The 15,584-nt window shown below is 38.9% G+C and overlaps 1 protein-coding gene across 1 annotated transcript; it reads left to right on the top strand.

Annotated features, from left to right (window-relative positions):
* The first annotated feature begins 1,309 nt into the window (after positions 1-1,309).
* On the top strand, positions 1,310-10,806 carry LOC132816155 (TBC1 domain family member 30-like). The gene is made up of 2 exons (XM_060825629.1): positions 1,310-1,658; positions 10,123-10,806. Exons 1-2 carry the CDS (start codon positions 1,355-1,357, stop codon positions 10,719-10,721), a joined length of 903 nt encoding a protein of 300 aa, XP_060681612.1. The 5' UTR covers positions 1,310-1,354; the 3' UTR covers positions 10,722-10,806.
* The last annotated feature ends 4,778 nt before the right edge of the window (positions 10,807-15,584 follow it).

The raw sequence follows: 15,584 nt of genomic DNA, 5'->3' as shown, positions 1-15,584 counted from the left end.
AAAAAGGAGCAGCTGTTACAGCCAGAAATTTTTCCCATCCTCCATCTTGGATTACCCAGAATTCTTTTGCTTTCTCACCTCAGTTTGGCACTTCAGTTTCCTGTGATGCTATTCTTGGATTTTTGTTTCAAACTCAGCCCAGCTGCCAAGTAGGATCTGATTCTGCTCAGTTGTTCCTCTTCGCAACTGCAAGTAAGGAAAGGCCCCAAGCCTCAGCCCCTCTCAGGTTAGGTTACACACGTTCAAATCTGCTTTGCTGTTCCTCCCCAACTGCAATTAATCATTTTCCTGTTTGTAATATCATGAGGGATTTATTCCAGTGGCTCAAAATTTGCTGTAGGAATGAAGTGAAGAATTGGTGCTCACTGTCATTAAGGAGAAAATCAGGCAACAATTTTCAGTATAATTACTGCCAAGTGTAGTTGAAAGCCACATCACTGTAGTAGTTTAAGAAATGAATCATAGTTTCTTGAGGGCATTTAGGGATGGACAATACATACTGCGCTGGTTAACAATGCTCACCACCTGCTACAGGGTAAAGAAACCTGAAGGTTAAGGCAAGTAACACCATTAATGTGTTGCTGATTGCAAAATCAGAAGAATTAAAACATGTTATTTGAAATAAATCCCAAGTTATAAAATCGAATTATCAGTTACACCCGTTTGAAAAAGTGATTCGGATAGTCCAACTCCATGGGCCCTTCTCTGTAGTTTGTTCCTGTGTTTAAAGGCAGAGAAATATTTGGAATTATTGTCACCAACCTCCCCCCTATTTCTAATGTTTGTACAGATTATTTTAAAAATGATTAGATGGTAACTGTGATTTTTGATTTTGTGCAAACTTGCCACTCCTATACAATAGAAAGAGCTATTTAATTATACCTCTTCACTTGCTCTTTCCCATTACCCTGTTTGACTAAATTCTCTTTTGAAAATTTATACTGAATGTGCTATTGACCATTCAGGTCAGGTGGTGTGCAAAAACAAATTTACCTACAAACGATTTTCCCTGATGTCACTTTCTGGTTCTGTTGCTAATAACCTTTAGTGTATCTAATCTGTGTAGCTAGCCTTCTGAAACTGGAAACATGTTCTCCTCTATATTATCTTGTTTCTTTTTACTTCGTTAAATTGTACAACTCAAATTGGCAGGAAGGAAAGTGTTAATTGTTTTCCTCTAGCTATTTTGGCGTCATTTGACTTTTTTTTAAGTACAGTAAACAGTGTAACACGTTGCTTGGTACAAAAGGTTCTGCTTGGCCTTTTCGATTGGATTCTTTTTGCAGTTGGGTGACTTTGAGAGTTGCTGGTGTTCTGTAAAAGTGAACCAACCCTCCTAGCATTCGTGGAGTGGATGGCAATGAATCTTCCTATGTGGCTGCTGAGTCATCAGCCGTGTGTGTTTGCTGATTTTAAGCAAACGAGGATGTTCTTATCAAGCTGCTGCCCAAAGTTAACCTGCGTTTGGCAGCAGATGGTCCGGGGTAAAGTGTACCTGGCTGAAATAGTCAACAGGCGGAACTACCCGGTAGCGAAATACCAGCAGAGCAGCAGCAGAGAGGAGAAATCGCTTCTAATGGATATAAATGAACTGGAGGAGCAGTATGACTCCATACGACAGAAACAAAAAGAACAGACTCATGTTATTTTTAAAACTGGTAAGTGCGGAATTCTGAGATGAGAAAACTTGGTTAACGTACAGAACATTTCTAAAGATTCTTTCCACAACTGGGAGACTGAATCTGGCAGGGTGCGCAGTTATGCCTACATTTTAACGTTATGTCTACTTGCTGCATTTGGGATGAGACCTGGCCATCGTACAATAACAACACGGTACGGAAAGAGACCATTCGACCCACTCTCCACTGGCCTGTTCAAGTATACTTCTCAAAGGTATTATTTGAAACTTCACCACATTTTCAGGCAGTGGATTGCAGATTATAATAGTCCACGTACAAACAAAGGAGGTCACGGTGATTTTGGTGGGGAGGTCGGTCATGTGTGATAATACTTCATGATCAAAAAAACTTAATTATTCTTTAGTTTCCGTCCGCTGGTTATTGACATTACGACCAAGAGAAACGGTTTCCCCTTATATTAACAAAACCCTAAGATCAAACAGCCATTCTGCCAACTGAATTAACCGACCTGATCCAACCTCATAGGTTCAATTCTCTGGGGGTTGAGGTTATTGCGGAGGTCTCTCCCTCCCCGCCCCCGTTTGAGGCTTAGTGACCCTCAGGTTAAAGCACCATATTTGTCTCTTTCTGCACTATGGTCTGGTAGGAGTATGGCGACTTTACCTTTTTATTTGAAGATAGTGGATAAAGGTGAGAGCAATACATCTGGCAGCGTTACCCAACAAAGAATAAGAACTATCTTTACAGAAAATATGTATAAATTATTTTCAGAGTAAATAGGTTGAAACTGATTCCACTCGTTAGGGAGTGTACAGATTTAAAATAATTAGCAACAGAAGCCAAAGTAAATTAAAAAGGCTTTATCAGGCAGCGTGGGGTTAACATCTGGAATGCATCGCCTCTTGAGTGTGGCTTATTTAAGGCATGCAAAGGGGAATGAGGCTGTTATCTGAAACAAAACAATATTCACAGTTGCAGCAGAGTGGTCTTGTGCCCATTTGGAGAGTCAGTGCACATATAGTAAAGCTGAATGGGCCTTCTACGCTATAATGAATGTGATTCTGAAACGAATCAGGGAGTTACCCCATTACCATTAGAGTAGGTACTCTATTCCTAAAGCAAAATAATTGGATGTTGGAAGTCAGAAATAGGGACATAAAATGCTGGAGAACTTCATTTGGTAAGGCACCAATTGTGGAAAGAGAAACAGTTGATGCTCTAGGTTAATGACTTTTCATCCAATGACCAGTACCTTGTCAGGGTAACCATGATCTTACTGAATGGCAGAGCAAGCTTAAGATGGTAAATGGCCTACTTTTTTTTGATCATATGATGTCAATCAATTGATTCATGATTGAACCCAGAAATGGCTTGCATACGTGAGAAAAATCACAAATTATGTGTAATAATTATTCTGTCTCTAGCCCTTCTGAAATAAATTGACTTTGGGGAATAATTGGATTTCGACTGTGCCATTTCTGTTTTGTTTTTCTGACCGGTGTAAAGAGGTTGTCCTAGCTTAATGGGTCATGTACGTTTGAGTTCCATCTTAAAAATATATACTAGAAGAAGATTCAAAAATTTCATATTTTCAGTTATCTCCTTTGCCCCTGAAATACACTCAGGTATGCTTCCTTCTGCTACTGAGTCTTTTCAACCTGTTCAACTTATGAAAAGCATCTGAAGAAAAACTTGGTTGTAATCTTAGCCAACATCCTCAAAGAAACCCTCTCAAGAAAGTCAATGTCAACTATCAGGATCTGGAAAGCCATTGGAAATTTTCTTGGTACGTTGAGTCCAACTGACCATCCTGTTTGAAATGCACCAGCTGCTGATAGATCAGCGATCAATTTATTTTGAAATTTTGGGACCCTTTATCTCAGGAAATATGTACTGGAGGCAGTGCAGAGAAAGTTCACCAGCAAAAAAAAATCATGTATGCAGGGACTGTCTCATGAGGAGAGGTTGAGTTGTTGGCCCTGACTTTGTTGGAATTTAGAAGAATGAGATGCAACCTTATTAAAAGATACAAAGTTCTTAGGAGACTTGACAAGGTAGATGCAGAAAGATTGTTTCCTTTGCAAGCGATCAAAGGGCATAATCTCAAAATACGGGATCACACATTTAAAACAGATGAGGAATTTGTTTTGAGGGTAATGCATCGGTGGAATTCCTCACTGCAGAGGGCTGTAGAGGCTGTCATTATGTATGTTGAAGGCTGAGATTTTTATCCAATAAGGAAATCAAGGGTTGTAGGGAAAAAGCAGGGTAGTGGAGTTGAGGATTCCGATCAGCCATGATCTCACTGAATGGTGGAGCAGACTAAATGGCCTACTTCTGCTGCTATAGTTAGTCATCATTCACATCAGGTATTGTTGGAATCTAGATTTTTAGTCTGAATTTAAAATGTCATGGTCACTGACCTTACTAGGAGAAAATGAGGACTGCACTGACCTTACTGTAAGGTTTAAGGTTCCACACTCTTAAATAACATGTCACTATAATTATTATGACTAAATAAGTGAAATGCCTTGAAACTATAACACAAAAAGAAGAATGGAAGAAAATTGGTAGAGAGAAAGTTCTGTGAGACAAAATGTTAGGTTAAATTTAGAGTGTGGGAAAGGTTAATCTCCCACAGAGGATGAGGATATTGAACTAATTTTATTCATTTCAATTATGAGCAGTTTAGGTACAATGGCTAATCATCCGAATGGTGTCAGAGATCTGAAGCTCACTGCCTGACAGGTGGTAGAGGCAGAAATCCTGAAAATATTTTTTAAAATGCGAATATGCATTGTGTTATTACTAACAAGGCTAAATTCCAATGACTGGAAAGTCAGATTAGGCTGGTTACTTGCTGGTCAGTTCGTACACAATGGGGCAAATGGCTTATTTCTGTGCAGTAACTTTCCAGATTGGATAGAATCAGAACACTTAGTGAAGAGAATTTTTTTTAAAAATCAGTTCCCAGAATAATTATTGTCCAGCACTGACCCCTGTGGCACTCCACTAGTTACAGATTGCCATCCTTACATGCCCTCCTTATCTTAACACTCTGCCTTCTTTTAGTTAACCATTCTCTCTCCATACTAATCTACTACCTCCAACTACAATGGACTCTTCTATTCATATCACATGTGTGGTGTCATCTTAATCTCCATTTAACACATCAAGGGAAAATTTATGTCACAGCCGCAGGCACATCTACTTCAAATGTAATTTTGTGGCTGAGAATTTCATTTTATTTGAATGAGTTTTCAATTTTATTTTTAGCATAACAATTGGTAGGAAGCTTTCATGTCATTAGACAACACCTTGATGTACTGACATATATCAACAGCTAGCCTTCTGAGTTTTCAGCTGTCCCAAGCATAAGGCTGCACTTGTGCAGCCACTAGGATAGCCTTTATAATGAGAACTCACATAATTGGGAAGCAGGCTTTTCAAGTTGGTTTTCACTCAATTAAAACCTCCGAAGTCGACTAAAAATTTACTTTTCCAAAAAAAAAGTTTTTGAAATATTGGACCAAATACCAGAATAGTCGCAGCATTTGAATAACTTAGTTGACAAGGTGAACATGGAAAGGATGTTTTCTCTTATGGTCAGTCCAGACCTAGGAAGACACTGTTTAAAAATTAGGTTTCACCCTTTCAGAGATGGGAACATTTTTCATTTTGTGTGACGTTCTGCCTAACATGGTGGAGGTGGAGTCATTGGAATATGTTTCAGACAGATTAGATAGATTTTTGTTACCTAAGGGTACTGGTAGTCAGTGGAATTTGAAACAGAAACAGATTTGCCATGATCTTATTGAATGGCAGAGCAGGCTTGAGGGACTGGATAGTCTGCTTCAGATTTTATTTCACATGTTCGTATCCTCCACAGCCACGAAAGTGCAGTCACTGCAGTAATATAGCAAGGTCTTTAGCATTGCTGGTAAGTTCCTGCACCTAAATGAGAACAGATTTTTATTTTAATAAAAAGTTAAGCATCACAATTTAAACCGTTTTAACATTTTTAAAAAGGTGTGATTATTTTTTCAGTGGCATCTCGACAGTAAGCACTGCAATTGAATCATTTTGTTTTTGTGGCTCTTGTGGTGACTTCATATCAGAATGGAAAGATCTCTCTGGATTTACAACCTGTACTGGATATATCTTAAACAAGTCACAAGTTTAATTTGAAGGGTGTGGTTGTTCTGCAACTTCAGCATTGTTCAGTCTTTTGCATAGCTGTTCAGCTATTGTTGGATTCAACTTTATTTTCTCAGCTGTGGCTTAGTATGTATAGATGCAAATACATTTTGCTCTCAGCCATTAAAATGAACATGTCTGGAAATTCCTAAACAGTCCCACTCTGACAACTTTATAAAGCATAGTTAACTATTTTGGAATTATGCTATAAAAAATGTAAAACACGAGTATTTTTATCATATAATGACAACATTCACTAACATGGACACAACAATGTAATGTTTCAAAACTTTTCACAAACATTGTGAAACAAAGTTAAGCACTGAGCCATTTAAGGCAATATTAGGAGGAATAGTTAAAAGGCTTGGTCGAGGGGGTAAATTTAAATGCTAGAGCATAACTCTAGTACTGGATGGAGTCAAACCTTGCCTTTGATTCCCCCATAAAGTAAAATTGGATGGTAGGACTGGGAGGGGTTAGTGAGAATGCTATGTTCGTCACCTACCAACCTCTACTACTATTTTACCAGCAGCAAGAAAAGAATCAGGCAGACTACTGGTATTTAGCACACCAAAAAGTAAGGCCATTGGCAGTCTTTTTAAGGGCTGGAGGGTAGAGCAGGGATGGTATTTCCTGTTTAGGAACTGTTCCCAATAGAGGACTCCAACTCCTGGTATTCCTTGCTCTTCCCACTTTTTCACAGTTGCAGCTTGTCCCATCCTTTCTCATTTTGGACCTGCTAGAATAGCCTCGTGAAACAATCCCATTTTGTATCCTCTTCTACTTGCATTCGACCCCCACCCCCCAGAGGCTGGCTGCAGTTACTGCAGTGTGCATCCCTCCTGATGGTATTGCTGAGATTGGGGATCAATTGGGTGTTTGGCTGATATCTTTCAAAGCACTTCCTTCCTATGGATAGTGCACAAGTCTGAATTTAAGCCACTTAGCAATCCAACAACTGTGGAGGTGAGGGTGCCATTGCATGCACTTAGGCCAGAATTCAATGCTTCATCATTTTGCCCATAATTATTTAGATATGCTATCAATTACTTCCAATAGCACTGTCAATTTTTGGAGAGCTGTTTCCTAACTGGGGGGAGAAAAGTTGGACACAGAGATAAAATTAGTCATTACAGGGATCAGTAGCTATTATATGAATGTATCAATATGTGAAGTAATGGTGATCTACTCCAGGACAGGACTGATGCTTGCATTGCAGTCCATTTTACTATACAATATGTTCTGCTCTTTTGACTGCACTAACAGTACTAAAATCAAATCATGGGGATACTAGATGTGCCAAGTAAGTGGGATCTGACTCTTGTAAACAGATGCTTTTAATAGCTTGCAGGAAAAAAATTAAACTAAGCACTTTGTACATGGTGAACAAATTGGCATGTATTGTACTGCAGGGATTGACAAGTTGTCCTTTTTTTCTTCAAATACTGCACAGTTCTGGCCTTCACAAAACATAGGGTAGAAGAGTAAAATAGAATGAGCAAAGGATTTGCAAAAAACGATACCAACTGAAAATTCTCATCAGTTAATACTGAACAAACTGAGGCTCTTTACTGTAGAAAGGAAAGGCAGTACAATAGAAGAAATGTGGTTTATAGGGAAGTTAATAGCCCAGCACCTGTTCGGTGACATCATTGTGTGGCACATTTTCTGAAATATTAGTGAGTAGCCTAGCATATGCTCAATGGATATTCCAGAATATGACCAGTAACATCAGTGTGTGACTTACTTCTCCGACTTGCGATCGGATGTTGCAACTTTTGCTTTAAAGGGATAGCTCTTTCCATTATGATCATTATTTAGACTCTCCTACAGAAACTTTTCTGGCCTCTGACTCATCCTGATTTGGTGCAAGCCTGCATTCAGCTATTCTGAAGTCAACAGCTCTTAAACACTGGTCACTTTCAATAAAATTAAAACCTCCATAAAGCCAGGCCTTTCAAACAAAATCCTTAATCTTAATTTACCTAAACAAGTGTACTGACTGGTTTTCAATCTGACACACCCTCCTGTCTTCAAAATTTCTTGTGTGCAAAGCTCCTGTAGGACATAAGCATGCATAATGTTGCCATTATTTTTCAGCTGCCTGCCTCCATTTTAAACCACAAAAATCCAACCTTTAGCATCTACTCTTCTCGTCTCCATTAATGCTTGTTAGTACTGCTTTGATGGTTGATGACCACTTTCTAATCTGTTTTGATAGGCCATAAATTCCTAAATTGAATTGAAATTAGTTTAACTTAAAGGCCTGAAATTTTTAGGAAAATATGGGCACCTCTCAACCAGCCACTAATGGATTTATTCCACATCCTTGTTGTTCCTAGCAATTGGCTTAATGTGAATTAGTTTTAATTTTGTAATAGAAATCATAATATGAAATAACTAATAATCCCCTCACAACCAAATTGGCCACTAGACAAAAATGATTCTGAACATTACAGGATTCTTGCGTTCAACAAAGTTTAGTATTACACATGCAGCTAAATTATACTATTTGACGCCCCAGTGTCAGCATCAAGCTCTGAAAGGCACAGATATAAGGTACAGTTATTCTGCTATAGCAGTACACACCAACCCCATTTTCTGGCAAATAATTTTTAATGCATCAGTCGGACATGGTTTTGTTTTTCTGATAAGAATTATCCTAAGGCTTCTGAAATGATGTTGCCAGTGGGAGCAAGTAAAAGGTCGTTTTCATGTTGTAGGTTTGCTTCCATGAGGATATTTGTTGAAATTAATTTATTAATTTCATATTGAACCCTCAGGGTCTAACCAACTAAATCACCAAGTTCTTCAGTTTCTGCATTCTTGCATAAACATTAAGTTCTACCTGCTCCAGAGACGTCATAACATAGAATCACAAAATAGTTACATTATATAATGTGTATACTGGCTCCCCAAAAAAAGTTACCTCAGTGGATCTACCTTCCATCCTTATTTCCGTGGCCCTCCAAATTCATCATTTTCATCATTTCCAGCTCTCTTTTGAAACCCCCGTGGAATCTACCTCCATTACTTTTCCAGGCAGCACCATTCCAAATCCTAACTGAGTAAAGAAGTTTTTTCTTACCTTCTCCTAACTCTCTTGCTGACAGTCTTGAAATTGTGACCCCTAGTTACTGACATACTAAACAGAACATCCTTCTTTACCCTGTCAATTGTTCATAATTTTGATCACCTCAATAGGGTCAATGATTTTCTCTGGAGAAAGAGATTATTCTCCAAGGAGAATAAGCCCAAATTCTCAAATCTTTATTTGTATCTAAAATCATTCATTCCTAAAATCATTCCAGTTAATCTCCTTTGCACTCTCTCCAGGGCCTTAACATCCTTCCTTTAAAGAAAGTGCCCAGAACTGAACTCAATATTCCAAACTTGGTCTAACCAATGATTTGTAGAGGTATAGCATAATTTCCTTGCTTTTATTCTGTGTGTGCTTCTATTTATAAACTCAAGGATCCTATAAGCCGCCTGAAGAACTGTTTCAACTTGGCTGGCCACCTTCAGCAAATTATGCACTTGATCTGAGGTCCCTCTGTTCCTGTACTCAAAGTTGTACCATTTGACCCCGTATTGTCTCTGTTACTTCTACAAAAATGCATTACTTCACTTTTCTCTGCATTGAAATTCAGCTGCCAGGTGTTTGCGCATTTGGTCAACTTGTCAATGTCCTTCTGAAGTTACACAGCGCAATCCATTATCCTCCTAGTTTAGTATCTGCAAATTTTTTGCCGTCAACACCCATTTCCAAATCATTTATATAAATCAAAAAAAGGGTCCTAACACCCATCCCTGAGTAACACCACTTTTAGCTCCTCTCCAGTCTGAAAAATACCCTCTGTTCCTATCTAATCCATGCTGCCAAAGACCCATCAATCCAAAACATTTGTAATTTGCTAACCAACGTACCAAGTGGTACCGTATCAAATACTGAAAGTCCAAATATACAATCTCCACAGCACTATCCTCATCTACTGTCTGTGGTACCTCGTCAATGAACTCAATTAACATTTGTCAGACATGGTGTGCCCTTGACAAAGCAGTGAGTTGACTGTCTAGTATTAACTTAGTCTTCTCTAACATATCTGACCAAGTTGACTGAAAAATATCTACAAAATTTCTTAATTAATTATCTTCCATTACCTTGTAAGTTAATCTGTAATTCAGAAATAGTGAGACCACTAAGCAAGACTCACAGTTACTCATTAACACTATGTGCTTTTTTACATTACTGAAAACAATGTTTCAAATGTTCTTTAAATTGCAGGTAAAAGTAAACATGAAAGTGGAGAGTTTTTCAAGCTCCAAGTCAAAACCGTGTCAGTCAACTGCACAGTGAAAAAACCAAAGGCATTCGAAGAACACCTTCCTGTTAACAATGTCACACTTGACTTTCCAAACAAAGATTATGTTCAGGATGGCGAAACCCCTTGGCGCACACATCTAGATATTTACCGTGTGCTACAAGCACAGAACACTGGTCAAAAGAGTCACTTGCAGGCCAACAAGGAACCAGATGATCAAAATCAACAGCCACCCTCAATGAGCAATAAAGGCCTACTCAATAAAGGTAGAACTAAGTTATGTTATTATAAAGGAGCCAGTGGTGAAGTAACAACACACATCACCTGCAAACCCAATGAATTAAAGGCAACTCACTCTTTCACCAACCGTAATCACTGCATTCCTAAGATCAATAAAAGATTTTCATTTCCAAATGAGAGATCAAGTGTATGGTCAAGCAAAAATGGGCTTCTCACTAAAATAGTACCAGTTGCCATAAAAGGGGATCATTACCCATTCCCTCAAATGAAGACTCCAAGGAAGTCTGACACTGCCAAGAACCTTGGCTTGTATGCCAAGTAGTATGACATCTTCACTGAAACAGTAACTGTTAAGCCCTAAAAAGTGACTTGTTCCCTGGAAATGAAATTCCAAATGAATACACAAACTACTCCATTTTTGAAAACGTTAGCTTTCTGTTTCTTTAAAAGTCTGTTGAAGAATTTTGTTTTTTGAAAAGAAAATAGCTCCTTAAGAAAGTCTGCAAAGGAAATTAATGAAACTTAGTGAAATGACATTATATTAAATGGGACAAAACAAGATTACCCTGGTTGATTATGAACCTTTACTTTATTGAGTAAATACCTAGCATTTCATTTATTGCATGAGTAATTGGGGTCACTAATTTTAGAGTTGTTAAAATCATGTATAAATTACAATGTTGTAAACTTATTAACTGTGGAATTAACTTATTCCTGATGAAGGGCTTATGCCCGAAACATTGAATTTCCTGTTCCTTGGATGCTGCCTGACCTGCTGCGCTTTAACCAGCAACACATTTTCAGCTCTGATCTCCAGCATCTGCAGACCTCACTTTTTACTCAACTTATTAACTGTATTTTGTGAAAAATCAACTCTTGTACTTCTTCTTTGCACTGCATTGCTGTTTTTGTATTACCTTGCTTTTGTCAGGAACCAGTTTTCAGGGAAATAATTAAGCTTTGTCATTTTACTCCTCACTGAGATAAATAAAGCATCAAGCTACTATAAAACTTATCACTCAATAATCTGTTCAAAAGCCAGTGAAACATATTGGTCATGACAAGGCAATTCAAATGATATTTGAAGCTGAGATTAAAACCAGAAATTGGCATCTGAAAGCATAATAAACATGTATGAAACTCCACTATGTCAACAATCTTAGCTTGATTAAGATAAATGGAATACAACCCCACTTAAAATTGTGAAGAAAGGAGTTAGTTCGATACAAAAGTATGGTGCCTCCAGCATGAGATATATAACTGAAGTCCTATCTGCTTATTCAGGCAACTATCAAAGGTCTCTTGATTTTCATAATTCTTAATATTTAAGAAATTCTTCCACTTTCCCAATCAAGGTGAATCTCATCATAATTGTTACCAGTAAAACAAAAAGGATGCTGTTTGAGGGAACTTACTGACTATAAAATTCACTGTCACATTTTCCTCTTTAAATCAGTTCAAACATAAGTCATTGGCTACAAAAAACTTAAGAATTCGAATTAGACATCAAATATGCCTCATAGTCTGTTATCATAAATATAGAAGCAGAATTAGGCCTTATGGCCCATCAAGTCTGCTCTCTCCATTCAATCATGGCTGATATGTTTTTTGATTCCTTTCTCCTGTCTTCACCCCATTACTCTTGATCCTTTTATGAATCAATAACCTATCTGTCTTAAATATAGTTCATAAAATAGCCTCCACAGCCTTCTGTGGCAATGAGTTCCACAGATTCACTACTTCTGGCTGAAGAAATTATTCCTCCTCCGAATTCTAAAGGGTCATCTCTCCCCTCTGAAGCTGTGCCCTAGTTTATCCTAGTGAAACATCTTCTCCACATTCATTCTATCCAGGACTCTCAGTATTCTGTAAGCATCAATAAGATTACTCCCTCGTCCTCAGGCACATCCAGAGAACTCAACTACTTCTCATATGACAAGCCATTCATCCCAGAATCATTCTAGACCCATCCATGCCAGCACATCCTTTCTTAGATACAGGCCCCAAAACTGCTCACAATATTCCAAATGCAGTCTAACCAGAGCTTTATATAGACATTTGTTAGATGTCATGCCTAACAAATGTGTTGGAATTTTTCAAGGCAGTGACGAAGCGTTTGGAGAAGAGTAGGGCAATTGATGTAGTTTACATAGATTTAACCAAGGCCTCATGGGAAACTAATAAAGCTCATGGAATCAAGGATAACTTGGCAAAGTGGACACAAAATTAGCTTGGTGAGGCTGGTGGCAAAAAGCTGTTTGTGTGTTAGGAGTCTGGTGTGCAATAGCAAATCACAGGGATCAGTGCTAGGTCCCTTATTTGTGATATTCATGAATGATGTAGAAGAGACTATGGGAGGGATGACAGCAAGTTTGCAGGCGACACAAAGATTGGCCAGATGATTGACAGTGAGGTAGAAGGTTACAGGAAGATATAAATGGATTGGTCAGATGGACATATCAGTGGGAGATGGAATTTAACCCTGATAAATATGGGGTGATGCACTTTGGAAGAAGGAACAAGACAAGGGAGTACTCAATGAATGGCAGGACACTAAGAAGTTCAGAGGAACCTTGGGGTGCTTGTCCACATATCCGTGAATGAGGCAGTACAGGTTAATAGAGTAGTTAAGATAGCATGAACTCACCAGAATGTTGTCTGAGATGGAGCATTTCAGTTATCGAGCAAGGTTGGATAAGTTTGGGGGGGGGGTTCTCTTTCGAGCAGAAAAGATTGAAGGGGACCTGCTAGTGTGTTTATGATTATAAGGGGGTCATGGATAAGGTGGACAGAAAGCAGCTGTTCCCCTTCGTTGATGGTTCAACATTGAGGGGCCATAATTTTAAAGTGACAGGCAGGAGGTTTAGGTGATTTGAGGAAAAGCTTTTATACTCAGAAGGTGGTAGGCATTTGGAATGCACTGCCTGGGAAGGTAATTGAGGCGAAAACCTGACAACTTAAAGTACTTAGATGAGCACTTGACATATCGTAACATTCAAGGCTCTGAGCCTAGAGTGGGAAAGTGGGACTAGTGGTAGGTAGAACTATCTTTCTGGCAGTACAGACTTGATGGGCCAAGTCTCTTCTATTCTGTATGAATCTATTACAGGCTGGGTGAGACCACTGATTTTGAAACAAATTAATCCAAGGACAATTAGGGAGTACTGTTTTATAATTTTAGCATCACATCAAATTGGTTAAATCTATGTAAACTACATTCTTAACAGCAAGAATGAGAAAATACAAAAAAAACATTCACCTACTTTCAGAATGTGTGAGTAACTAGCAAATTTATTTCAAAAGAAAGAAGTTTGGGATGACACACTTCAGTGGGTTGAACAAAGATGATGAGTATTAATATGGTGGAGGAGCAGAACAAGGTAGGGGCACACACACACACACATCACTAAAATTAGCAATGCAGATTAATTAGGCCACATAAAATCAAACTAAGCATTGGAGTTCCTTTCTCATGAGACAAAATTTAAAAGAAAAGTTATTTTAAACCACATATACTCTTAGATCATATGGAGTAGTGTATTATGGTTCTATTCACTTCTTATCTTGATCTCTTCCATAGTAATAATATGGCTGTTATTCTTGGGACATCAGTGATTGTCACTCTGATGATTAAAACATAATGAGGTTTATTTTGACATTTCTTTTTCTCTCCTTTAGATATTAACATTTGTGATTAGTATGGGAAAGGAACTAGCAGTACCACACTCCACAGATTATAGAACATAGAAAAGTACAGCACAGAACAGGCCCTTTGGCCCACGATGTTGTGTCGAGGTTTAAACTTAATGTACAATATAGTAACTTAACCTACGCACCCCTCAACTCACTGCTATCCATGTGCATTTCTAGCAGTTGCTTAAATGTTCCCAGTGACTCTGCTTCCACCACCATCACTGGCAACGCATTCCATGCATTCACAACTCTCTGCGTAAAGAACCTACCTCTGATGTCTCCTTTATACATTCCTCCTAATATCTTCAAACTATGACTCCTCGTACCAGTCAATCCTGCCCTGGGGAAAAGTCTCTGGCTATTGGCTCTATCTATTCCACTCATTATTTTGCACACCTCAAACAGGTCTCTTCTCTTCCTCCTTCTCTCCAGAGAGAAAAGTCCGAGCTTATTCAACCTTTCTTCATAAGGCAAGACCTCCAGTCCAGTCCAGGCAGCATCCTGGTAAACCTTCTTTGCACCCTCTCCAAAGCCTCTGTATCTTTCCTACAGTAGGGCGACCAGAACTGGACACAATATTCCAAGGGTAGTCTCACCAGGGACTTGTAGAGCTGCAGCAAAATCTTGCGGCTCTTAAACTTGATACTCGGTTAATGAAAGCCAAAACACCATATGCTTTGTTGACAAACCTATCAACTTGGGCGATAACTTTGAGGGATCTCTGTACTTGCACACCCAGATCCCTCTGTTCCTCCACACTGCCAAGAATCCTGTCTTTAATCTTATATTCAGCATTTGAGTTCGATCTTCCAAAATGCATCACTTCAGATTTATCCAAGTTGAACTCCACCTGCCATTTCTCAGCCCAGCTCTGCATCCTGTCTATTTTGCACTGCAGCCTGCAGTAGCCCTCTATACTATTGATGACACCTCCAACCTTTGTGTCATCTGCAAATTTACTATCCCACTCCTGAACCAAGTCATTTATAAAAACTACAAAGAGTAGAGGCCTAAAAACAGAGCCCTGTGGGACCTCACTCAACACTGACCACTAGGCAGAATACTTTCCATCTACAACCACTCTCTGCCTTCTGTCATCCAGCCAATCCTGAATCCAGATAGCCAAATCTCCCTGTATCCCATACTTCCTGACTTTATGAATGAGCCTACCATGGGGAACCTTATCAAATGCCTTGCTGAAGTCCATATACACCACATCCACTGCTCCACCATCGTCGACCTGTCTTGTCACCTCCTCAAAGAACTCAATAAGATTGGAAGCATGACCTGCCCCTCACAAAGCCATGCTGACTGCCTTTAATCACATTATGCTTTGCCCAATAGTCATAAATCCTATCCCTCAGAATTCTTTCCAAAACTTTGCTGACCGCAGATGCGAGAATGACCGGTCTGTAATTGCCAGGGATTTCCCTATTACCCTTCTTGAAAGGAGGAACAACATTCGCCTCCTTCCAATCCTCCGGTACGATTT

The sequence above is a fragment of the Hemiscyllium ocellatum genome, chromosome 5 (assembly GCF_020745735.1).
Source record: "Hemiscyllium ocellatum isolate sHemOce1 chromosome 5, sHemOce1.pat.X.cur, whole genome shotgun sequence".
Taxonomy (NCBI): domain Eukaryota; kingdom Metazoa; phylum Chordata; class Chondrichthyes; order Orectolobiformes; family Hemiscylliidae; genus Hemiscyllium; species Hemiscyllium ocellatum.
This window is presented reverse-complemented; position numbering and strand designations above follow the sequence as displayed.